Below are 27,985 nucleotides of genomic sequence, written 5' to 3'. Positions count from 1 at the left end.
CCCCGCCCCTATTGGGCGGATCCCGGTGTGCGCGGCGTAGGATGGACGCTCTGAAATCTGTCGGTAGGGCGATCCTGAGGAGCCCGAGCATCGCCCGCCACACCCGGCGGGTCACCGGACACCAGAGTGAGTGACGTCATCCTCCGGTATACCCCCCCCCCCCCAATCCCTCCTCATCCATCCTCATCCTACCCATATATCCCTTCATCCTCCTCATCCCTCCTCCTCCCTCCACCCTGTCATCCCTGGAGAGAGAGAATGATATATTGTATATACATTGTATACACCGGATCATCACCGATCACACCACATACGTTCTATATACATTGTATACACATGAGAAATCATCACATCACTGTGTGCCAGACCCAAATACAGAAGAAATATATATATATATCATTATTTTTTTATTTGTGTGTATTTTTATTTTTGTTATGAATATTATTATGAATAATACAGGGTGTGTGTAATGATCATTATCCCCATTTCCCATGTATACAGTATGTATGGTATATACATACATACATACATACAGGCAGGGGCGTTGCTAGGTGGGAAAAAGATCAGGGGGCTTCAGCCCCGAAAATAATAATATATTGATAACCCCCTCCCACATTTTATATTGGGGAAAAAAAAAACCCTTGCAGGCTCAGAGCGGGCGCATGCGCTCTTCGCCAGCGATCTGCTCCTATCCAATCACAGGCTTCTCTATCAGCCTGCGATTTTAGATGCCCCCCTTCTGACATCAGAAGGGGGCGTGAATCTGCATCCTGTACATAGCGCACGTCTGGAATCTGCACCCTGTACATAGCACACGTCTGGAATCTGCATCCTGTACATAGCACACGTCTGGAATCTGCACCCTGTACATAGCACACGTCTGGAATCTGCATCCTGTACATAGCACACGACTGTAATCTGCACCCTGTACATAGCACACACCTGGAATCTGCACCCTGTACATAGCACACGACTGGAATCTGCACCCTGTACATAGCGCACGTCTGGAATCTGCACCCTGTACATAGCACACGACTGGAATCTGCACCCTGTACATAGCACACGCCTGGAATCTGCACCCTGTACATAGCACACGCCTGGAATCTGCACCCTGTACATAGCACACGACTGGAATCTGCACCCTGTACATAGCGCACGTCTGGAATCTGCACCCTGTACATAGCACACGTCTGGAATCTGCACCCTGTACATAGCGCACGCCTGGAATCTGCACCCTGTACATAGCGCACGCCTGGAATCTGCACCCTGTACATAGCGCACGCCTGGAATCTGCACCCTGTACATAGCACACGACTGGAATCTGCACCCTGTACATAGCACACGACTAGAATCTGCACCCTGTACATAGCACACGACTGGACTCTGCACCCTGTACATAGCACACGTCTGGAATCTGCATCCTGTACATAGCACACGACTGGACTCTGCACCCTGTACATAGCACACGACTGGAATCTGCACCCTGTACATAGCGCACGTCTGGAATCTGCACCCTGTACATAGCACATGCCTGGAATCTGCACCCTGTACATAGCACACGACTGGACTCTGCACCCTGTACATAGCACACACCTGGAATCTGCACCCTGTACATAGCACATGCCTGGAATCTGCACCCTGTACATAGCACACGCCTGGAATCTGCACCCTGTACATAGCACACGTCTGGTATCTGCACCCTGTACATAGCACACGCCTGGAATCTGCATCCTGTACATAGCGCACGTCTGGAATCTGCACCCTGTACATAGCACATGCCTGGAATCTGCACCCTGTACATAGCACACGACTGGACTCTGCACCCTGTACATAGCACACACCTGGAATCTGCACCCTGTACATAGCACATGCCTGGAATCTGCACCCTGTACATAGCACACGCCTGGAATCTGCACCCTGTACATAGCACACGACTGGAATCTGCACCCTGTACATAGCACACGTCTGGAATCTGCACCCTGTACATAGCACACGACTGGTATCTGCACCCTGTACATAGCACACGGCTGGAATCTGCACCCTGTACATAGCACACAACTGGAATCTGCACCCTGTACATAGCACACGTCTGGAATCTGCACCCAGTACATAGCACACGTCTAGAATCTGCACCCTGTACATAGCACACGACTGGAATCTGCACCCTGTACATAGCACACGTCTGGAATCTGCACCCAGTACATAGCACACGTCTAGAATCTGCACCCTGTACATAGCACACGACTGGAATCTGCACCCTGTACATAGCGCACGACTGGAATCTGCACCCTGTACATAGCACAGGACTGGAATCTGCACCCTGTACATAGCACACGCCTGGAATCTGCACCCTGTACATAGCACACGACTGGAATCTGCACCCTGTACATAGCACACGACTGGAATCTGCACCCTGTACATAGCACACGACTGGAATCTGCACCCTGTACATAGCACACGTCTGGAATCTTCACCCTGTACATAGCACACGTCTGGAATCTTCACCCTGTACATAGCACACGTCTGGTATCTGCACCCTGTACATAGCACACACCTGGAATCTGCACCCTGTACATAGCACACGTCTGGAATCTGCACCCAGTACATAGCACACGTCTAGAATCTGCACCCTGTACATAGCACACGACTGGAATCTGCACCCTGTACATAGCGCACGACTGGAATCTGCACCCTGTACATAGCACAGGACTGGAATCTGCACCCTGTACATAGCACACGCCTGGAATCTGCACCCTGTACATAGCACACGACTGGAATCTGCACCCTGTACATAGCACACGACTGGAATCTGCACCCTGTACATAGCACACGACTGGAATCTGCACCCTGTACATAGCACACGTCTGGAATCTTCACCCTGTACATAGCACACGTCTGGAATCTTCACCCTGTACATAGCACACGTCTGGTATCTGCACCCTGTACATAGCACACACCTGGAATCTGCACCCTGTACATAGCACACGTCTGGAATCTGCACCCTGTACATAGCACACGACTGGAATCTGCACCCTGTACATAGCGCACGACTGGAATCTGCACCCTGTACATAGCGCACGCCTGGAATCTGCACCCTGTACATAGCACACGACTGGAATCTGCACCCTGTACATAGCGCACGACTGGAATCTGCACCCTGTACATAGCACACGACTGGAATCTGCACCCTGTACATAGCACACGCCTGGAATCTGCACCCTGTACATAGCGCACGACTGGAATCTGCACCCTGTACATAGCGCACGACTGGAATCTGCACCCTGTACATAGCACACGTCTGGAATCTGCACCCTGTACATAGCACACGACTGGAATCTGCACCCTGTACATAGCACACGCCTGGAATCTGCACCCTGTACATAGCACACGCCTGGAATCTGCACCCTGTACATAGCACACGACTGGAATCTGCACCCTGTACATAGCGCACGTCTGGAATCTGCACCCTGTACATAGCACACGTCTGGAATCTGCACCCTGTACATAGCGCACGCCTGGAATCTGCACCCTGTACATAGCGCACGCCTGGAATCTGCACCCTGTACATAGCGCACGCCTGGAATCTGCACCCTGTACATAGCACACGACTGGAATCTGCACCCTGTACATAGCACACGACTAGAATCTGCACCCTGTACATAGCGCACGACTGGAATCTGCACCCTGTACATAGCGCACGACTGGAATCTGCACCCTGTACATAGCACACGACTGGAATCTGCACCCTGTACATAGCACACGACTGGAATCTGCACCCTGTACATAGCGCACGACTGGAATCTGCACCCTGTACATAGCGCACGACTGGAATCTGCACCCTGTACATAGCACACGACTGGAATCTGCACCCTGTACATAGCACACGACTGGAATCTGCACCCTGTACATAGCACACGACTGGAATCTGCACCCTGTACATAGCACACGTCTGGAATCTTCACCCTGTACATAGCACACGTCTGGAATCTTCACCCTGTACATAGCACACGTCTGGAATCTGCACCCTGTACATAGCACACGTCTGGTATCTGCACCCTGTACATAGCACACACCTGGAATCTGCACCCTGTACATAGCACACGCTTGGAATCTGCACCCTGTACATAGCACACGACTGTAATCTGCACCCTGTACATAGCACACGACTGGAATCTGCACCCTGTACATAGCACACGACTGTAATCTGCACCCTGTACATAGCACACGACTGGTATCTGCACCCTGTACATAGCGCACGCCTGTAATCTGCACCCTGTACATAGCACACGACTGGTATCTGCACCCTGTACATAGCACACATCTGGAATCTGCACCCTGTACATAGCACACGCCTGGAATCTGCACCCTGTACATAGCACACGACTGGAATCTGCACCCTGTACATAGCACACGACTGTAATCTGCACCCTGTACATAGCACACGACTGGTATCTGCACCCTGTACATAGCGCACGCCTGTAATCTGCACCCTGTACATAGCACACGACTGGTATCTGCACCCTGTACATAGCACACACCTGGAATCTGCACCCTGTACATAGCACACGCTTGGAATCTGCACCCTGTACATAGCACACGACTGGTATCTGCACCCTGTACATAGCACACGACTGTAATCTGCACCCTGTACATAGCACACGACTGGAATCTGCACCCTGTACATAGCACACGTCTGGAATCTGCACCCTGTACATAGCACTCGTCTGGAATCTGCACCCTGTACATAGCACACGCCTGGAATCTGCACCCTATACATAGCACGCACACGGCTGGAATAAAGTCTGCCGTTTCTCCTTTAAACATAAGTACTTGAGAGTCACGGCTAAGCCCCTCGCCGACATTGTCAAAAGGGGGCGGAGCATGGGTGACCTTAAAATGATGCCCCCCCTGAAAAAACTTCTGCGGACGCCCATGGGCTGATCCCCTCCATGCCACGCTGCATTGTTGCCGTAATTCATATAAAAGGAGCCCAGACCCAGAATCTGGGCCAGATTCACAGTTGTAATACGCCGGCGTATCTACTGATACTCCGGCGTATTTTCAAATTTGCCGCGTCTTAGCGTTGTTTTGAATCCTCAAAACAAGTTACGACGGCATTTGGCTAAGATCCGACAGGCTTACGGCTTCGTACGCCTTCGGATCTTAGGATGCAATACTTCGGCCGCCGCTGGGTGGAGTTCGCGTCGTTTTCCAGCATCGGGTATGCAAATTAGCTTTTACGGCGATCCACGAAGGTACGCGCGTTCGTTACGTCGTCGCTAGTCGTTTTTTCCCGTTGCAAAGTTAGGCCTGCTGTTTCATGGCCTAATTTTAGACAGCCCATGTTAAAGTATGGCCGTCGTTCCCGCGTCGAATTTCAAATTTTTTTTTTTTTTGCGTAAGACGTCCGGGAATACGAAAGTACGTTACGCACGTCGCCATTCCAAAACATTACGTCGGGCGACGTCATTTCGCGCAATGCACGGCGGGAAATTTTCACACGGAGCATGCGCAGAACGTTCGGCGCGGGAACGCGCCTAATTTAAATGGTACACGCCCCATTTGAATTAGGCGGGCTCGCGCCGGACGGCTTTACGTTACACCGCCGTAAGTTTACACGCAAGTGCTTGGTGAATCAGGCACTTGCGCTGAAAACTTGCGGCGGTGTAACGTAAAGACGATACGTTACGCCGCCGCATTTGTACCTGAATCTGGCCCTCTGTGTGTAACGCATCTATATAAAATATACGATTTTCATTTTTTGAATTGAATTACTGAAATAAATTAACTTTTTGATGATATTCTAATTTTATCAGGTGCACCTGTATATTTACAATACAGATGATCCATATCCTCTTCGCCATTTATTTTATATATTATTTAATATACATTATGAGCTATAATACACTCCATATAATGATCATTCACTCTCCTCCCCTTCCATACATATCTATGATTAAAGTGTAATCCATAATACACCCCATGTGTTGACCATTATCTCCTTCTATATCTCTGACTTATATTATAATAGAGCGGATGGTATGTACTATACATGGTGTGCGCACATTATCGCTCTCCTCTGTGTTCTGTTACAGAATTGCCAGACAGTTGGCCGGAGTCACACGATGCCCTCCTAGAAGGAGCCGTCTTTCATCTCAAGTACCTGGGCATGACGCTTGTAGAAAAACCTAAAGGCGAGGACATGGCAGCCGCTGCTATCCGTCGTATTATCACCATGGTGAGAGTGCAGGGTACCCCGTACCCATCCTAAGGATGATAGTGAATTGTGTGCTAATGTGCACCGCAGAATGGCAGTAATGTGTGATGCAGATGGCAGTAATTTGTATGCCACGGGAGGTGGTCATGTGTGTGCCATAGATGGTGGTAATGTGTGCCACAAATGGTGATGTGTGCCATTGATGGCAGTAATTTATATGCCATAGAAGGCGGTAATGTGTGTCATAGATACCAGGAATATGCATGCCACATATGGTGGTAACACATACCACAGATATCACATTTTGTGGCAAACATATTCATAATATCTGTGGCACAAATTACCACCATCTATGATATACTTATTTCTGGTATCTGTGGCACACATTACCACCATCTGTGGCATACATGTTCCTGGTATCTGTGGCACACATTACCACCATATGTGGCATACATGGTCCTGGTATCTGTGGCACACATTACCCCCATCTGTGGCATACTTATTCCTGGTATCTGTGGCACACATTACCACCATCTGTGGCATACATGTTCCTGGTATCTGTGGCATACATGTTCCTGGTATCTGTGGCACACATCACCACCATCTGTGGCATACATATTCCTGGTATCTGTGGCACACATTACCACCATCTGTGGCATACGTGTTTCTGGTATCTGTAGCACACATTATCACCATCTGTGGCATACATGTTCCTGGTATCTGTGGCACACATTACCCCCATCTGTGGCATACATGTTTCTAGTATCTGTGGCACACATTACCACCATCTGTGGCATACATATTCCTGGTATCTGTGGCACACATTACCACTATCTGTGGCATAATGTGTGATGCCGATGGCAGTAATTTGTATGCCACAGGAGGTGGTTATGTGTGTGCCATAGATGGTGGTAATGTGTGCCACAAATGGTGATGTGTGCTATTGATGGCAGTAATTTATATGCCATAGATGGCGGTAATGTGTGTCATAGATACCAGGAATATGCATGCCACATATGGTGGTAACACATACCACAGATACCACCTTTTGTGGCATACATATTCCTAATATCTGTGGCACACATTACCACCATCAGTGGCATACTTATTCCTGGTATCTGTGGCACACATTACCACCATCTGTGGCATACATGTTCCTGGTATATGTGGCACACATTACCACCATCTGTGGCATACATGTTCCTGGTATCTGTGGCACACATTACCACCATCTGTGGCATACTTATTCCTGGTATCTGTGGCAAACATTACCACCATCTGTGGCATACATGTTCCTGGTATCTGTGGCACACATTACCACCATCTGTGGCATACATGTTTCTGGGATCTGTGGCACACATTACCACCATCTGCAGCATACTTCTTCCTGGTATCTGTGGCACACATTACCACCATTTGTGGCATACATATTCCCGGTATCTGTGGCACACATTACAACCATCTGTGGCATACATGTTTCTGGTATCTGTAGCACACATTACCACCATCTGTGGCATACACGTTTCCGATAACTGTGGCACACATTACCACCATTTGTGGCATACATATTCTTAGTAACATGTGCCACAGATACCAGGAATATGTATGCCACAGATATTGGTATCACGAGCCACAGATGCAAGTCTTTATGTGCCACACAGGTGGCAGTAGTTTATATACCACAGGTGCCAGCGGTAGCGTCTGCCACAGATACCAGTAATTAGTATGCCATAAATAGCAGTAATGTGTGCCACAGTTGGCAGGGTTTTATATTCCACAGGCGGTTGTACTTTTGGCTGAACAGTGGAAGACTCACCATCCATACAGATGGCATTTGTCTGGTTATAAGATCCATCCATTGCTGTCCCCTCAGGCACGAGCCAGTTCAGAAAAGTTCAAGAAAGTGATTCTGACGGTGACCCCGCATGGACTTGACATCCAGGAGGCGGGCGGCGGTGACAGGATAGAATACGTCTCTATATACAGGTGAGGCCTCCGTAGAACTTTGTGGTTATATGTGGGATGTAATGGTGGGACAGCTGCTGTGTCATTAGTATAATTTAGTATCATTTACTAACTCTACACAATTCCATTCATCTCCCAGAATTTCATACTGTACAACAGACAAAGTGCAGAATAAAGTGTTTGCCTACGTGGCCCAGAACCAGTCCAATGGGGCTCTTGAGTGCCACGCCTTTCTGTCCCCCAAGAAAAAGCTGGTAAGGGACCACTGCTGTTACACCTGTAGAAATAAACCCGGAGAGGAGGAAGAGGGCATAGGGGGACATGTGACTGGACACAGGGAGGATAGGGGAACATGTGACTGGATACAGGGAGGATAGGGGGACACGTGACTGGATACAGGGAGGATGAAAGGACACGTGACTGAGTACAGGGAGGATAGGGGGACACGTGACTGGATACAGGGAGGATAGGGGGACACGTGACTGGATACAGGGAGGATAGGGGGACACGTGACTGAGTACAGGGAGGATAGGGGGACACGTGACTGGATACAGGGAGGATAGGGGACACGTGACTGGATACAGGGAGGATGAAAGGACACGTGACTGAGTACAGGGAGGATAGGGGGACACGTGACTGGATACAGGGAGGATAGGGGGCACGTGACTGGATACAGGGAGGATGAAAGGACACGTGACTGAGTACAGGGAGGATAGGGGGACACGTGACTGGAAACAGGGAGGATAGGGGGACACGTGACTGGATACAGGGAGGATAGGGGGACACGTGACTGGATACAGGGAGGATAGGGGGACACGTGACTGGATACAGGGAGGATAGGGGGACACGTGACTGAGTACAGGGAGGATAGGGGGACACGTGACTGGATACAGGGAGGATAGGGGACACGTGACTGGATACAGGGAGGATGAAAGGACACGTGACTGAGTACAGGGAGGATAGGGGGACACGTGACTGGATACAGGGAGGATAGGGTGACACGTGACTGGATAAAGGGAGGATAGGGGACACGTGACTGGATGCAGGGAGGATAGGGGGACACGTGACTGGATACAGGGAGGATAGGGGGACACGTGACTGGATACAGGGAGGATAGGGGGACACGTGACTGAGTACAGGGAGGATAGGGGGACACGTGACTGGATACAGGCAGGATAGGGGACACGTGACTGGATACAGGGAGGATGAAAGGACATGTGACTGAGTACAGGGAGGATAGGGGGACACGTGACTGGATACAGGGAGGATAAGGGGACACGTGACTGGATACAGGGAGGATAGGGGGACACGTGACTGAGAACAGGGAGGATAGGGGGACACGTGACTGGATACAGGGAGGATAGGGGGACACGTGACTGGATACAGGGAGGATAGGGGGACACGTGACTGAGTACAGGGAGGATAGGGGGACACGTGACTGGATACAGGGAGGATAGGGGGACACGTGACTGGATACAGGGAGGATGAAAGGACACGTGACTGAGTACAGGGAGGATAGGGGGACACGTGACTGGATAAAGGGAGGATAGGGGACACGTGACTGGATGCAGGGAGGATAGGGGGACACGTGACTGGATACAGGGAGGATGAAAGGACACGTGACTGAGTACAGGGAGGATAGGGGGACACGTGACTGGATACAGGGAGGATAGGGGGACACGTGACTGAGTACAGGGAGGATAGGGGGACACGTGACTGGATACAGGGAGGATAGGGGGCACGTGACTGGATACAGGGAGGATGAAAGGACACGTGACTGAGTACAGGGAGGATAGGGGGACACGTGACTGGATACAGGGAGGATAGGGTGACACGTGACTGGATAAAGGGAGGATGGGGGAAACGTGACTGGATGCAGGGAGGATAGGGGGACACGTGACTGGATACAGGGAGGATAAGGGGACACGTGACTGGATACAGGGAGGATAGGGGGACACGTGACTGGATACAGGGAGGATTGAAGGACACGTGACTGGATATGGGGGGGGGTGTAGCTCTCGGTTTGCACATATTACCCATCATACATTATTTTTTTTATTTCTGGTCAGGCTCAGACTGTGACACTGACTGTGGCCCGGGCATTTAAGGTGGCTCTGGATTTATGGGAGGCCTCCAGGGAAGGTAAGTGACCGTATATGCCACCGCTTCACCCTGGACTTGTCTAGGTGTCTCTTTCGATGTCTCCGTAGATAAGGTAAGAAATATCATGGAGACGCCCCAGGTTTTCTCATCACACTATGTTCTACTTTCCACAGGGAAGGAGGATTCACCCCCCCGACTGAGCCAGGGAGAAGAGTCTGCTGACCACCAGCCAGGTAATATGGCTGAACCCAAATGGCTTGTATTAATACAATGTTGTGTGTGTATACGTGTGTTGTGACAGTGCGAGGCTCTGCCACGGTGAAAATGTAGCAGAAGATTACAATTACCTGGTGCCTGCAGCCTATGTGAGTACACAGGTGTGTAGGTTCGTTTTATCGTCAAGACTGAAGATAGCTCAGTTGGGAGACAGAAGGTCTCACCCAGGGGTCTGAGGAGCCCCCACCAGAAGTCAGGAGACAGAAGGTCTCACCCAGGGGGTCAGAGGAGCCCTAGTCAGGAGTCAGGGGGCTGAAGATCTCACCCAGGGGTCCGAGGAGCCCCAGCCCGAAGTCGGGAGACAGAAGGTTTCACTCAGGGGTCAGAGGAGTCCCAAACAGGGGTCGGGGAACTGAAGGTCTCACCCAGGGGTCAGAGGAGCCCCCACCAGGAGTCAGGAGACAGAAGGTCTCACCCAGGGGTCAGAGGAGCACCCACCAGGAGTTAGGAGACAGAAGATCTCACCCAGGGGTCAGAGGAGCCCGAATCAGGAGTCAGGGGGCTGAAGGTCTCACCCGGGGGTCAGAGGAGCACCCACCAGGAGTCAGGGGGCTGAAGGTCTCACTCAGGGGTCAGAGGAGCACCCACCAGGAGTCAGGAGGCTGAAGGTCTCACTCATGGTTCAGAGAAGCCCCCACCAGGAGTCAGGAGACAGAAGGTCTCACCCAGGGGTCAGAGGAGCCCCAGTTAGTAGTCAGGGGGCTGAAGGTCTCACCCAGGGGTCCGAGGAGCCCTAGCCCGAAGTCGGGAGACAGAAGGTTTCACTCAGGGGTCAGAGGAGTCCCAGACAGGAGTCGGGGGAACTGAAGGTCTCACCCAGGGGTCAGAGAAGCCCCCACCAGGAGTCAGGAGATAGAAGGTCTCACCCAGGGGGTCAGAGGAGCCCCAGTCAGGAGTCAGGGGGCTGAAGGTCTCACCCAGGGGTCTGAGGAGCCCCCACCAGAAGTCAGGAGACAGAAGGTCTCACCCAGGGGTCAGAGGAGCACCCACCAGGAGTCAGGAGACAGAAGATCTCACCCAGGGGTCAGAGGAGCCCGAATCAGGAGTCAGGGGGCTGAAGGTCTCACCCAGGGGTCTGAGGAGCCCCCACCAGGAGTCAGGAGACAGAAGGTCTCACCCAGGGGTCAGAGGAGCACCCACCAGGAGTCAGGGGGCTGAAGGTCTCACTCATGGTTCAGAGAAGCCCCCACCAGGAGTCAGGAGACAGAAGGTCTCACCCAGGGGTCAGAGGAGCCCAGTCAGTAGTCAGGGGGCTGAAGGTCTCACCCAGGGGTCCGAGGAGCCCCAGCCCGAAGTCAGGAGACAGAAGGTTTCACTCAGGGGTTAGAGGAGTCCCAGACAGGAGTCGGGGAACTGAAGGTCTCACCCAGGGGTCAGAGGAGCCCCCACCAGGAGTCAGGAGACAGAAGGTCTCACCCAGGAGTCAGAGGTGCCCCATCCAGGAGTCAGAAGGTCTGACCCAGAAGACAGAGGATCTCATCCAGAGTTTAGAGATGCCTCAGCCAGGAGACAGAGGGTCTCATCCAGGGGTCGGATGTGCCCAAGCCAGGAGACAGGAGGTCTTGTTCCAAGAGTCAGGTGGGATGCTATCATGGTACCAGGAGAATCATTATCCAGAGGCCAGGAGTGGGCTGTGCAGCAGGGACCTGGGACTAAAGGCTAAGAGAGCCACGTGAACCAGAAGAGCTGGAAAATACTGTGAGAAGGACTGGTAAGAAGAGCAGCGGTGCTTCTGACAAGGGAGCCAGGTGGCTCAGCATTTTCAGTTGTCTATTTAAGTTAAAGGTGGAAACCCCTGCGTGGGCAACTGATGTTTCTGTGAACTTTCCTTTTTTTACCACATAAGTATGAGAGAGAGAGAGAGAGGTACCCTAAAACACGTTGTCTTTCTTTTTATTGACTGTTGCATAAAATGTTAGACACTTTCAACCATTGATGTGGGGCTCTGACTGCTTCCTGTATATTTAAATGTTTTTTTTCACCAGAGCAGCTACGAATAGATAGGTAGACCTGTATATAGGAGTTCCAAATTTTTTCAGACTCTGTAAATAAGACCGCTCTGCTTGTAATATTTTGCATATTGTCTAAAAAACATTTTTACCCTTTATATTATTATTATTATTATTATAATAATAATAATAATAATAATATATATTTTTATATTCCTTATTTAATTGTTTTCTATTTGTTTAGTCTGATGTAATTTTTTTTTATATAAAGCTCTAAAGAAAAAACAAGTGCGAGTGGCCAGTGTAGAATTTTTCTCACTTCTTGTGACCGCAATAAACATCTATATATATATATATATGTATGTGTGTGTGTGTGTGTGTATCTCAATACAGGTCCAGTCAGCCGGATTTCCAGCACATTCTTACCGTATGCCAGTAGTAGTGGCCAGATGAGCAGTGTGGAGTTACCATGCCGGACCCTTCAGACGTTACAGAACGGGGTACGTTGATGTGTTGGACCTGTTAGTAATGGGGTGAGGTGGGGTGTGGAGGGGCATTTGGTTATGTATACTAAGCCTTAGTACTGCCTTGTCTTGTGTATACTCTTCAGTTCTTGTCTCCAGAGGACAGAATGGGCTTTGTGGAAGTGGTTAGAGAGTGCAGAGAGGGGCAACTAAATGAATGGAGAAGTTCCGCTATGGGGAAACATTCAATGAACTGTGTTTGTTTAGCCCTGAGAAGATACGGGGGGGTAGTAGTTATATCATCTTGTGTAAATACAAGTGCAGGATTGGAAATCATGGGGCCCCGTACAGCCTACCTGACAGGGCCCCCTTACTAGTTATCATAGGTGTGCGCAGCCTATTGCATTAGGGTGTGCACCCCAAAGCACAAACATTTGCATGTGTGTGCAAGTGTATATACAGTATACTGATGGTGTCAGTAGAGTGGTGGACGGTGTCAGTAGGGCAGAGATTGGTGTCAGTAGGGCAGTGGACAGTGTCAGTAGTTTTTTTTTTTTTTTATATATATAGATTTTTTTTAGGAGCTCCATTAGGGAGCTTTGGTGAAACATCAGGGGTCTATTTCATGTACATTACTGCAGTTTTAACGCAGTATATTACTGTGCATTACTGCATGTTTAACGCAGTATATTTCTGTGCATTAGTGCACATTTAACGTTGTATATTTCATTGTGTTATGTGCCGTTTAATGTTGTATTTTTCTGTGCGTTAGTGCACGTTTAACGCAGTATGTTTTGGTGCAATCTGCACCACACAGGGTGATTAGGGTGTGCCCAGGCACACCTGGCACACCCTGTGCGCACGCCTATGCTAGTTATCAGTGAGGGAGTGCAGAGGGCAGACTGTGGCTGTGAATGCAGTTAGCACACTGTGATGTCAGTCCAAGATGAACCCTGGTCAGGAGAGGCCAGACACACCTCCTTCTTCTGCCAACCACTACTGCCTGCTGGGTCTGGACTTTTATCTTAAAATCGGGGACATCAAGTCCGATCTCTGCTCTGAGAATTGTCCTACAGGGTGAGCGTAGGGTGACCACGTGTCCCGGATTGCCCGGGACAGTCCCGCATTTTGCAGGTCTGTCCCGGGCACATTCATTCCGGGACAATACAGTGTCCCGGAATGAAACTGACACAGCCACACCCCCACCCGGGCCAATCTGATGCCCCCAAAAAAGGCCGCCACATCACCGCTTTACTCACTGACGGTACTTGTCCTGGCCGGGAATGCCTGGAGGAGCACAATCCCGCCCCCTGCTTGTGATTGGAGAAATCATAAATCCCGCCTCTTGTGTCCAATCACTGTGCTGTGATTCGTTACAGCACAAGCTGATTTGTGGGAAGGGAGGGTGTCCCTGAATGGTAGTTTGGAAATGTGGTCACCCTAGGTGAGCATCCGTCTTAAAGTGGTTGTAAACCCTTCCATATACCGAGTGTAGCGACTGGCCTCAAGTGATACACAGGGATGAAACCAATCCTCCAACATAAGTTGTACCTGTTTATTGGCAGGCTTTTCCTCTTTACAGACGTTCAAAGTGCTGAATTTATACAGCTTGTCTGAGAGGCCGGGACAAGGGGTGGGCAGAAGGGACGGCTGCTCCGGGTGAAGTGTGTATTGTAGGGATGGGGGTGCCACAAGTTCCTTCTACTATAAGGCTGACGGGAGTAGTGATAGTGTCATCACTACGCCTGTCAGCCCAGCACTGGAAGTGGCAAGGATAGGAGGAGAGAGCTTGGAAGAGGTGAAAGCTGTGCTCTCTCTCCACCTCCTCCTCATAAACTTGCATATAATGAATGATCCAATTACAATTCTTGCAGCCCCAAAATGGGGGAGGGGTGTAGTGGCTGTGTGCAAGCAGTGTCTGGAGGAGTGGGAGTGTCATAGGCAGGCTGTATTTGCATGCGGACCACTCTAGGTTACACCCACAGGTGATGCTGAGCTTCCATTATTGAAAGAACTGAAATCCAATGAATGAAAGTGGTGGGCCAGGGACCACCAGGTTGAAGAGGAAAGAGCTAGATGATGCAGGACCATCGGTGCGCGCAGCCTATTGCATTAGGGTGTGCACCCCTAAGCTCAAACACACACACTACTGAGCACTCACTGGTCCAGATTCAGGTAGGGGTGCGCACTGATACGGCGGCGCAGCGTATCGTTTTTACGCTACGCCTCCGTAAATTACTGGAGCTACGCTGCATTCACGAAGCATTTGCTCCGTAATTTGCGGCGGCGTTTCGTAAAAGGGGCCAGCTTAAGCGTGCGTAATTTAAATGATCCCGTAGGGGGCGTGGATCATTTAAATTAGGCGCTTTCCTGCGCCGAACGTACTGCGCATGCTCCGTCGGGAAAATTTCCATACGTGCATTGCGGTAAATGACGTCGCAAAGAACGTAAATGGAGTCCAGCGCCATTCACGAATAAGTTACGCAAGCGACGCACATTTTGAAAATCGCGACGCGGGAACGACGTCCATACTTACCATTGGCTGCGCCTCCTAATAGCAGGAGCAGCCTTACGGCGAAAACTACGTACGCAAACGACGTAAAAAACGAGCGCCGCCCGTGCGTACGTTTGTGAATCGGCGTAAGTATGCAATTTGCATACTCTACGCTGACAACTACGGGTGCGCCACCTAGCGGCCAGCGTCAGAATGCACCCTAAGATACGACGGCATAAGAGCCTTATGCCAGTGGTATCTTAGGCTACAGTCGGCGTATCTAGCTTTCTGAATACAGAAAGTAGATATGCCGGCGCTACTTAGCAATTACGCTGCGTATCTATGGATACGCAGGCGTAATTGCTTGCTGAATCTACCCCACTGTGTTCATTCAGAAAGGGAAGGGACCGGTAAATTACATATTTACCGACCCTTCCCCCACTCATCCTAAAATATCCCAGCAGAATTATCCAGCGGGAGAAGAGAGTAGGGTAGTCGGAAGTGCTGGGGGAAAGGGGTTGGGGGAGCAAGGGCAGTAGGGGGAATCTTTGCTGCACAGGGTGATTAGGGTCAGCGGTGGACTGAAAAATCATGGGGCCCCCCGGGCAATAGAAGAATATGGGTCCCCCGGGCTTACAGATGGCCACCATGCCAGGAGGCAGGGCAGCTTAAATCTCAGGATTTTCACATCAAAAGCATGTCGGTTTCGGACATATGAGGGACAGATGTAAAAAAAACACAGATTTTTACATACTGTCCCTGGTTTTATTGAGCCTGGCAACCCTGATGGGGCCCCCTAGTGGCATGAGGCCCTCGGGCAGTGCCCGAGAGTCCCAATGGCCAGTCCGCCCCTGATTAGGGTGTGCCTGGGCACACCTGGCACACCCTGTGTGCACGCCCATGTAGGGAACATCCTCCAGCCAGAAAATGAGATTAGGTTGATGATAATTTTACAAATGTCCCATATTGGGTCCTGTGTGTCAGGAGGAAGGGAATGGTGAAAGGTAGATATAACATATGGTAGTGTACATTAGACATGTGCAATTCGTTCTGTTTCTAATTTGTTTTTTTACGAAAATTCGGAAATTCGTGAATTACGAATTTTCGTATTTACAAATTTTTTATTTACGAATTTTTTATTTTACGAATTTTCGGACTTCTGAAAATTTTGAATTTACGAATTTTCGTATTTCCAAAATTTCGAATTTTCGTATTTTCGAAAATTCGTATTTACGAATTTTCGTATTTCCGTTTTTTTTTTACGAATTTCGGAAGTTCGGATTTTCAGAAATTCGGATTTTAGAATTTTCGTAATTCTGAATTTTCGAATTTTTCAATTTTCGAATTTTTCAAGTTTCGAATTTTCGAATTTTTCAAATTTCGAATTTTTCAATTTTCGAATTTTCAAATTTCGAATTTTTCTATTTTTTCGTGGCAGGAAGAAGAAGATGAGGATGAAGAGTACGATGATCTGGATGATGCCTTTACAAGGTTGGTGATATTCGATTTTTTTTTTTTTTTTATTGAACTGGAACCTAAAAGAATAAAAATGTTGAACATAGATGTACAAGTCCAAAGCATAGTCTATATTCCAGTGTCCAGGGATGGACTGGCCATTGGGACCACAGGGAGTTTCCCGGTGGGCCGATGGCTCAGTGGGCCGGCTTCAGTGACAGCGGACTGCTGCCCCCCTCCCCTCCTCTGTCTCTCTCTCCCCGCAGGGCTCACCTGGGGGGAACAAAGAAGCAGGGGGAGGACCAGAGGTGCATAGGGGGAAGGGAACAGACAGCTGACTCATCAGCTATGGCCTGGGAGTTTCTCACTTCTGCATAATCTTGTACCATAAGGGGGGGCACTGAACTGATTCGGGTGAAATAATGTCTAGCTTCCCCACTGGTACTGCCTATAAGAGTACCAGTACCAGCCGTTCTACTCTAATAAAGTAGAACGGCTAGTGGCTAGTGAAGGGGGAGAGGGGGCTTGGGTGGACGGGGGGGGTGCGGGAGTTGTCCGGCCGCCATGGGAGAGACCTGTCATAGTGGGCCAGTCTGAATGAAGTCCAGGGCCAAATTTCTGTCCCAGTCCAGCCCTGCCAGTGTCTATATGTGAGCCAGCATAGTACATATCTACACATCTAGTATAAGAAGGACAGATTCTGGGTCATTGGGTGTTTGGGAGACATGGGGCCCCCTGCCTGGTAGATCAGCAGTTGGAAAGAGATGGATGTGGCACTAGTCACATATGGCCAGATTCACGTACGGCGGCTTAAAGTTGTGCGGGCGTAGCGTATGTAATTTACGTTACGCCGCCGCAAGTTAGAGAGGCAAGTGCTGTATTCACAAAGCACTTGCGTCCTAAGTTACGGCGGCGTAGCGTAAATGTTCACTTTATATACACTTTAAGAATTACCCATTGGGCAGGGGATATTACGTGATAAGGGTCTGCTATAGCTAATGCTCTAATTATTGGGTTCTCAGTGCTGGGAGCCTCATGTCAATAATTCCCAGCGCCAGGATCCCTGTGCCAAATATGAATGAACTGTTGGTATGTGACATCACTAAATTCCCAATATGATGATGACCTCACTGTCCTGTCTCTCCTCTTTCTGGCTTTCTTTTTCCTGAAGCTGCTTTATGGATGATGGAGCAGACAGAATGGGTAACAAAAACTCTTTTTCACTGTATACATCATATGATCTTCTTTGTTATTATTTCTCAACTGGATGTCAGTAGAGTGTTCCCTTGTGTATAGGTTTCCCCTTTGAGACACCAGCTGCACTGTGCCATGCTCTGATCTTGGGCCATAACAGCAGCCGTACTGTGCCATGCTCTGATCTTGGGCCATAACAGCAGCTGCACTGTGCCATGCTCTGATCTTGGGCCATAACAGCAGCTGTACTGTGCCATGCTGTGATCTTGGGCCATAACAGCAGCTGTACTGTGCCATGCTCTGATCTTGGGCCATAACAGCAGCTGTACTGTGCCATGCTGTGATCTTGGGCCATAACAGCAGCTGTACTGTGCCATGCTCTGATCTTTTGCCATAACAGCAGCTGTACTGTGCCATGCTCTGATCTTGGGCCATAACAGCAGCCGCACTGTGCCATGCTCTGATCTTGGGCCAGAACAGCAGCTGTACTGTGCCATGCTCTGATATTGGGCCATAACAGCAGCTGCACTGTGCCATGCTCTGATCTTGGGCCATAACAGCAGCTGTACTGTGCCATGCTCTGATCTTGGGCCAGAACAGCAGCTGTACTGTGCCATGCTCTGATCTTTGGCCATAACAGCAGCTGTACTGTGCCATGCTCTGATCTTTGGCCATAACAGCAGCTGCACTGTGCCATGCTCTGATCTTGGGCCATAACAGCAGCTGCACTGTGCCATGCTCTGATCTTGGGCCATAACAGCAGCTGTACTGTGCCATGCTCTGATCTTGGGCCATAACAGCAGCTGTACTGTGCCATGCTCTGATATTGGGCCATAACAGCAGCTGCACTGTGCCATGCTCTGATCTTGGGCCATAACAGCAGCTGTACTGTGCCATGCTCTGATCTTGGGCCAGAACAGCAGCTGTACTGTGCCATGCTCTGATCTTTGGCCATAACAGCAGCTGCACTGTGCCATGCTCTGATCTTGGGCCATAACAGCAGCTGTACTGTGCCATGCTGTGATCTTGGGCCATAACAGCAGCTGTACTGTGCCATGCTCTGATCTTTTGCCATAACAGCAGCTGTACTGTGCCATGCTCTGATCTTGGGCCATAACAGCAGCCGCACTGTGCCATGCTCTGATCTTGGGCCATAACAGCAGCTGTACTGTGCCATGCTCTGATCTTGGGCCAGAACAGCAGCTGTACTGTGCCATGCTCTGATATTGGGCCATAACAGCAGCTGCACTGTGCCATGCTCTGATCTTGGGCCATAACAGCAGCTGTACTGTGCCATGCTCTGATCTTGGGCCAGAACAGCAGCTGTACTGTGCCATGCTCTGATCTTTGGCCATAACAGCAGCTGCACTGTGCCATGCTCTGATCTTGGGCCATAACAGCAGCTGCACTGTGCCATGCTCTGATCTTGGGCCATAACAGCAGCTGCACTGTGCCATGCTCTGATCTTGGGCCATAAAAGCAGCTGTACTGTGCCATGCTCTGATCTTTTGCCATAACAGCAGCTGCACTGTGCCATGCTCTGATCTTGGGCCATGACAGCAGCTGTACTGTGCCATGCTCTGATCTTGGGCCATAACAGCAGCTGTACTGTGCCATGCTCTGATCTTGGGCCATAACAACAGCCGCACTGTGCCATGCTCTGATTTTGGGCCATAACAGCAGCTGCACTGTGCCATGTTCTGATCTTGGGCCATAACAGCAGCTGCACTGTGCCATGCTCTGATCTTGGGCCATAACAGCAGCCGCACTGTGCCATGCCCTGATCTTTGGCCATAACAGCAGCTGTACTGTGCCATGCTCTGATCTTGGGCCATAACAGCAGCTGCACTGTGCCATGCTCTGATCTTTGGCCATAACAGCAGCTGTACTGTGCCATGCTCTGATCTTTGGCCATAACAGCAGCTGTACTGTGCCATGCTCTGATCTTTAACCATAACAGCAGCTGCACTGTGCCATGCTCTGATCTTTGGCCATAACAGCAGCTGTACTGTGCCATGCCCTGATCTTTGGCCATTACAGCAGCTGTACTGTGCCATGCTCTGATCTTGGGCCATAACAGCAGCTGCACTGTGCCATGCTCTGATCTTGGGCCATAACAGCAGCTGTACTGTGCCATGCTCTGATCTTGGGCTATAACAACAGCTGTACTGTGCCATGCTCTGATATTGGGCCATAACAGCAGCTGTACTGTGCCATGCTCTGATCTTTTGTCATAACAGCAGCTGTACTATGCCATGCTCTGATCTTGGACCATAACAGCAGCTGTACTGTGCCATGCTCTGATCTTTGGCCATAACACCAGCCGCACTGTGCAGTGTTTTCTTCCATATTACCGTGCCATGGTTAGTTTGTATGAATCCCGATTTAAAGTAAACCCAACAAAAGAGAAGTTTCTGATGGCAGATTCCATGTTTTTGTTATGACAGGTTTACTTTAAGATTCAGAAGTTACAGACAAGCCGGAATGCTGGGTGTGGATACTTGTACACAGCTTAGGCAAAGCATGGTGACTATGGGGGATATTTACGAAAGGCAACTCCACTTTGCACTACAAGTGCATTGCAAGTGTAGATCTGAGGGGGGCATGCAAAGAAATAAAAAAACAGCATTTTAGCTTGCACATGATTGGATGATAAAATCAGCAGAGCTTCCCCTCATTTCAGATCTTCCCCTCAGATTTACAGCGACTTCACTTCCAAGGGCACTTGTAAAGCACTTGTAGTGCAAAGTGGGTTTGCTTTTCGTAAATAACTCCACGTGTGTAGGTTTTACCTCCTAATATTTGAGAGGCTTTTGAGCCCCTGGTTCCTTCTCTCTGTCCTGCAACTTTTTCATTTGAAGGATAATCAAGACGTGTGAACATGGCACCAATCGGTTGAGAAATAATGACCCCATTTGTCTTGTTTCTAATCTGATACTTACCATCTTCTTATCCCTTCACTCCATCCTCCCATACACCCATCTTTAGATCTGTCACCAACGAGTATCTTCATTACCACTCCCCCTATCCAGTGTGTCTCACCACTCCTCCCTATCCATCGCCTCTCACCACTCCCCCCTATCCATAGTGTCTCACCACTCCCCCTATCCATCGCCTCTCACCACTCCCCCCTATCCATAGTGTCTCACCACTCCCCCCTATCCATAGTGTCTCACCACTCCCCCCTATCCATTGTGTCTCACCACTCCCCCTATCCATTGTGTCTCACCACTCCTCCCTATCCATTGCCTCTCACCACTCCCCCCTATCCATTGCGTCTCACCACTCCCCCCTATTTGTTGCGTCTCACCACTCCCCCTATCCATCGCCTCTCACCACTCCCCCCTATCCATAGTGTCTCACCACTCCCCCTATCCATCGCCTCTCACCACTCCCCCCTATCCATAGTGTCTCACCACTCCCCCCTATCCATAGTGTCTCACCACTCCCCCCTATCCATTGTGTCTCACCGCTCCTCCCTATCCATTGTGTCTTACCACTCCCCCCTATCCATTGTGTCTCACCACTCCCTCCTATCCATAGTGTCTCACCACTCCCCCCTATCCATTGCCTCTCACCACTCCCCCTATCCATTGTGTCTCACCACTCCCCCCTATCCATTGTGTCTCACCACTCCTCCCTATTCATTGTGTCTCACCACTCCCCCCTATCCATTGTGTCTCACCGCTCCTCCCTATCCATTGTGTCTTACCACTCCCCCCTATCCATTGTGTCTCACCACTCCCCCTATCCATTGCCTCTCACCACTCCCCCCTATCCATTGTGTCTCACCACTCCCCCTATCCATTGTGTCTCACCACTCCTCCCTATCTATTGTGTCTCACCACTCCCCCTATCCATTGTGTCTCACCACTCCCCCTATCCATAGTGTCTCACCACTCCCCCCTATACATAGTGTCTCACCACTCCCCCTATCCATTGTGTCTCACCACCCCCCCCTATCCATTGTGTCTCACCACTCCCCCCTATCCATTGTGTCTCACCACTCCCCCCTATCCATTGTGTCTCACCACTCCCCCTATCCATTGTGTCTCACCACTCCCCCCTATCCATTGTGTCTCACCACTCCCCCTATCCATTGTGTCTGACCACTCCCCCCTATCCATAGTGTCTCACCACTCCCCCCTATCCATTGTGTCTCACCGCTCCTCCCTATCCATTGTGTCTTACCACTCCCCCCTATCCATTGTGTCTCACCACTCCCCCTATCCATTGCCTCTCACCACTCCCCCCTATCCATTGTGTCTCACCACTCCCCCTATCCATTGTGTCTCACCACTCCTCCCTATCTATTGTGTCTCACCACTCCCCCTATCCATTGTGTCTCACCACTCCCCCTATCCATAGTGTCTCACCACTCCCCCCTATACATAGTGTCTCACCACTCCCCCTATCCATTGTGTCTCACCACCCCCCCCTATCCATTGTGTCTCACCACTCCCCCCTATCCATTGTGTCTCACCACTCCCCCCTATCCATTGTGTCTCACCACTCCCCCTATCCATTGTGTCTCACCACTCCCCCCTATCCATTGTGTCTCACCACTCCCCCTATCCATTGTGTCTCACCACTCCCCCTATCCATTGTGTCTCACCACTCCCCCTATCCATTGTGTCTCACCACTCCCCCCTATCCATTGTGTCTCACCACTCCCCCCTATCCATAGTGTCTCACCACTCCCCCCTATACATAGTGTCTCACCACCCCCCCCTATCCATTGTGTCTCACCACTCCCCCCTATCCATAGTGTCTCACCACTCCCCCCTATCCATTGTGTCTCACCGCTCCCCCCTATCCATTGTGTCTCACCATTCCCCCCTATCCATTGTGTCTCACGACTCCCCCCCTATCCATTGTGTCTCACCACCCCCCCTATCCATTGTGTCTCACCACTCCCCCCTATCTATAGTGTCTCACCACTCCCCCCTATCCATAGTGTCTCACGACTCCCCCCTATCCATTGTGTCTCACCGCTCCTTCCTATCCATTGTGACTCACCACTCCCCCCTATCCATTGTGTCTCACCACTCCCCCCTATCCATTGTGTCTCACCACTCCCCCCGATCCAGTGTGGCTCACCACTCCTCCCTATCCATTGTGTCTCACCACTCCCCCCTATCCATAGTGTCTCACCACTCCTCCCTATCCATTGTATCTCACCACTCCTCCCTATCCATTGTGTCTCACCACTCCTCCCTATCCATTGTGTCTCACCACTCTTCCCTATCCATTGTGTCTCACCACTCCTCCCTATCCATTGTCTCTTACCACTCTTTCTTATCTATTAACTCCCACCATCCTTTCGTATCCATTGTCTCCCATCAACCCTCCTAATCCATAGTGTTCTTCCACTATTCCCTCTTATCCATTGTCTCCCATCAACCCTCCTAATTAATAGTCTTCCACCCTTCCCTCTCCAGTGTCCCCATCAACCTTTCCCATTCATAGTCTCCCACCACCCTTCCCTCTCCAGTGTCCCCCATCAACCTTTCCCATTCATAGTCTCCCACCACCCTTCCCTCTCCAGTGTCCCCCATCAACCTTTCCCATTCATAGTCTCCCACCACCCTTCCCTTATCAGTGTCCCAATCAACCTTTCCCATTCATAGTCTCCCACCACCCTTCCCTCTCCAGTGTCCCCCATCAACCTTTCCCATTCATAGTCTCCCACCACCCTTCTCTCTTCAGTGTCTCCTTTCAACTCTCCTTATCTTTTGTCTCCTATCACCCCACACTATATATTATCTCCCATCAGCCCTCCCCATCCATTGTCTCCCATCAACCCTCCAAATCCATAGTATTCTTCCGCCCTTTCCTCTCCATTGTCTCTCATCAACCCTTTCCATTCATAGTCTACCACCACCCCCCTCTCTCCAGTGTCTCCTATTAACTCTCCTCATCCATTATCTCCTATTACCCCACCATGTCCTTTATCCCCATCAGCCCTCCCTATCCATTGTCTCTTACCATACTTCCACATCCATTATCTCACTCTACCCCTCCCCATTAAATGTCTTCCACCACCTTTCACAATTCATTGCTTTCCATCACTCCTCACCATTCATTGCCCCAGTCAACTCTTCCCATCCAATGTCTCCCACCTCTCCGCCCAATCCATTGTCTCCTATCATCCCACCTTACCTGTTGTCTCCACTATTGCCCACCATCTGCCGTCCCAAACCATTGTCTTTCATCAATCTTCCTCATCCATTGTCTCCTGTCCACCCTGCCCATCTATTGTCTCACGTCATCTCTCCCTTTCCATTAAATCTCAAAACCCTTCCCCATCCATTGTCCTCTGTCAACCCTTTTCTTCCATTGTCTCTCACTACCCTTTCCCTATGCACTGTCTCCTGACAATCTTTCCTATCTATTGTCTTCCACCATTCCTCTCTATTCATGATATTCCGCCTCTCCTCCTTATCTATTGTCTTCCACCACTCCTCCCCATTCATGATCTTTCACCGCTCCTCCCTATCCATTGTCTTCCACCACTATTCCCTATCCATTGTCTCCCACCACTCCTCCCCATTCATGATCTTCCACTGTTCCTCCCTATCCATTGTTTTTCTCCTCTCCTTCCCTTTCATGGTCTTCCACCATTCCTCCCTATCCATTGTCTTCCACTACTCCTCCTCATTCATGATCTTCCACCACTCCTCCCAATCCATGGTCTTCCACCACTTCTCTCTATCCATGGTCTTCCACCACTCCTCCCTATCCATTGTCTCCCACCACTCCTCCCCATTTATGATCTTCCACTATTCCTCCCTATCTGGTGTCTCCCACCACTCCTCCTTCTCCATTTTCTCACTCCACCCCCTTCATTCATGTGTTCTCTCTTTAAGATTGAATCCTTAACTGTCAATAGACCCTAAAGTCTTATTTGCCCTATCCGCAGACTGGCATAGTACGACAGGCAGCATGTGGGATCCGCAGAGGCTGTGACCTGAGCACTCCGGAATGATCACTGTGATGTCACACTAAGGCACCCGTAATCCTCCTAATGTAGCAGATTTTTGAGGGAATTAAGTTCCTTGGCCACACAGTCACTGTTACTCCATGGTAGGAGGCTGTCACCTTCATTCATGCTGCAATCTGCACATTATCTTTTCATGGCTGCTTTTATCACAACGACAGTGAGCATTGGTTCCAAAGTGAAATGTTCCATAAGTCAAACTTCCAGAGTCTCTATTGGTATGTGGTCACCACCCTAATTTCCTACTATCTTCACTAATGCTGACATCTCACTAGTTCCACCTAAGAGTAGTCCAACAATACCATCTCTACCACGTCCACGTACAAGAGGCTGTCCAGCCCAAAGTTCTGATTTTTTTTTCTCTAAGCTTACAAGCTCTACTGACACTCGCTAAGACAACCACAACCCTTGGTCTATCTTTAAATGGAAAACTATAATGGTTTGGAGTCAATTACATTTTTTTAAGCCCAATTGCACATTTTTCTACCTTTTAAAAGGTAAAGTGGTCTGAGATGACCCCCGCAATGTCACCACTACTGTGCTCCAATCAGCAATGCTCATGCTTGTTGCTGAGGGAATGAGAGTCTTGTTGATTGGAGCACAGTAGTTGTGACCGGGGGCATCAGGTCAATTGAGATCCAGTCCAGTGCTCTCACTCCCATACAGCAGTCTGGATCTCCAGCATAAGGAAATACAATATATACAGAACCACTACCTTCCCTTTAAATCTCACTATTGCCTCGTTTCCACTGAGCGGATCGGTTCGGTACGGTTCGGTACGGTACGCTTTTTTGGGTGTTTCCATTATAAAAGCGTGCCATAAAAGCGAACCGTACCGGACCATTCTGGGTCCTGCTTCAGATGTGGGGCCATAGAGAATGGAACGGTTCCATTAGGGTGGACCTACAAATACATCTCACTGATTGGTGGACATGCTAGGCTTTTTTTCTAAACCTTGCATGGTCCCGGATGGTCCGATTTGCAGTAGAAATGCTCTGCAGAATAGACCGGACCATTCTAAGCCGTTCCATTCTAAGCAACCCGAACCGATCCGCTCAGTGGAAACGAGGCATATGTCTACCTTTACACTGCCCTCCCAAGATGTCATTACCATGCAACGTCCACCTACAAAACATGTCAGCTATAATTGTGGGGGGATCTGATGGCTTAACGTTGCATTCCGTGATAGAGCAGTGTAAAAATTCACTTCAAACCAACAATGAAGACAAGCTGGAATATGGTTAGCAGTTTTCTCCAAGGATGGCACTTTAATCGCTGACTCAGGAGAACCTCCAGGAGAAAAGTCATGGCAGGTCCTGACAGAGCGCTGATCAAGGCAAGTAAGATAATGGAATGTCTGTGTGTGGCTTTTCTTTATCAGTGGTTCTTCTACCAGATCTACTACCACGATTAGTGAGACCTTCACCATCTATGATCCGTGGTCCACCAGATCTCATGACTTGTGCATACAGAAGACCCTTCTCCAAGGACTCAAGATGTCACCATCTATGATCCGTGGTCCACCAGATCTCATGACTTGTGCATACAGAAGACCCTTCTCCAAGGACTCAAGATGTCCAACCATTATCAGTTAGACCTTCACCCGTTCTAATCTGAGGTTCATCAAGATCTTATGATTTATGATAGCATGGTAACTTTTGCACTTACGTTTATCTGATCTCTGGATCTGGTGCTATGGTAGCTTATGCTTCTGCTTCAGACTTTTATGATGAAAAAAAAAATTCTTGTTACTTGAATCAGGAGATACAGGGAATATTTTGCACTTTTTGTATACCTGTTACCACTGTGAACTGTAAATGGGTTGGAGTGGATGATAATGTTTTTGTCCAGCCAAGGGAGGAATCTTAGAAGTTCTGGCCATGATGGAATTTCCTTGCACTGGTTGCATTGTATCTAAACTAAAAGAAAAAGAATATAATATCATTTAATTTACCAGTCCTTAGATGTGGTGGTTGCATTTGTTTTCTACAGTATTTCAGGCTTTTTCATTCATCCGCCCATCTCCCATTCAGTGCTTTTCATTGTTAGATGTTATAGTATAGCTTCTGTGGATGGAGGAGGGGGTAGAAAAGGCAGGCATAGTGGACACATGCATTTGACAGGTCCAGTGCATGTATTAACCCCCACAGCACCAGATGATTACAGCTGCAGTAGAGGCATAATTAGAGCCTTCAGGTTCCCAGTGCAAGAAACCATGAAGGGGCCCCCCTGATTCCCGGCTGGGGCCCTTCCCTCTGATCCTGAGGGCCCTTTACTCCCATCATGGGACCCTTTATTACGGCCCGCAGCAGACCCCCTTCCTACCGTCTTGGGGTCCCATCATTAGTGGTGGAACACCAGGGTCAGTCACAAGTGCAACCTTTGCGGTCCCGGTAGTTCCGCCACTGATGTCAGTCGTTTTTTATTTTTGTTATCTTACTTTTTTTTATTTATTTTGTTTTACAATTAAATTTTTTATTACTTTAAATCTTTGCTTTTACAATGCTCATGCATAAGGATATTCCTGAATTTCACCACAAGGATGTCTTCTTCCCTCTTGCAGATAGTGCTATGATTTGAGCTCTAGCCAAGCCTGTCAAGTCTGGACAAATTCTTGCTATGCTAACCCTTTTGTCTCTTGTTGTGGTGGGTATCCATGGTCCTCCCCATTTATCACTTGTGCCTCGGTGAGATCATACTTTTGTTCTCTCTGTATTCTCAACAAGCATATGGACTACTTGGAAGTAACTGTACTTCCTTTTCACCTTCAAGGGGTTCTTCTCTGGTAGTCCTTGTTTTTGTAGGTGAGAGTCTAACCAACCAGTCTTTCCAGATGTGGTCTGCTATTTCCCTTGGGGCTGTGATGGG

General features: G+C 49.5%; 1 protein-coding gene across 1 annotated transcript; it reads left to right on the top strand.

Annotated features, from left to right (window-relative positions):
• Window positions 1-4: 4 nt before the first annotated feature.
• LOC120935958 (low density lipoprotein receptor adapter protein 1-B-like) lies at window positions 5-25,919 on the top strand. The gene is made up of 10 exons (XM_040347992.1): window positions 5-126; window positions 6,096-6,238; window positions 8,091-8,203; window positions 8,322-8,436; window positions 10,252-10,324; window positions 10,459-10,518; window positions 12,904-13,010; window positions 16,907-16,959; window positions 18,095-18,126; window positions 25,040-25,919. Exons 1-10 carry the CDS (start codon window positions 42-44, stop codon window positions 25,084-25,086), a joined length of 828 nt encoding a protein of 275 aa, XP_040203926.1. The 5' UTR covers window positions 5-41; the 3' UTR covers window positions 25,087-25,919.
• The last annotated feature ends 2,066 nt before the right edge of the window (window positions 25,920-27,985 follow it).

The sequence above is a fragment of the Rana temporaria genome, chromosome 4 (genome assembly GCF_905171775.1).
Source record: "Rana temporaria chromosome 4, aRanTem1.1, whole genome shotgun sequence".
NCBI classification, from domain to species: Eukaryota; Metazoa; Chordata; class Amphibia; order Anura; family Ranidae; genus Rana; species Rana temporaria.
Note: the sequence above shows the minus strand (reverse complement) of the source record. Positions and strands in the feature narration are given on the sequence as shown.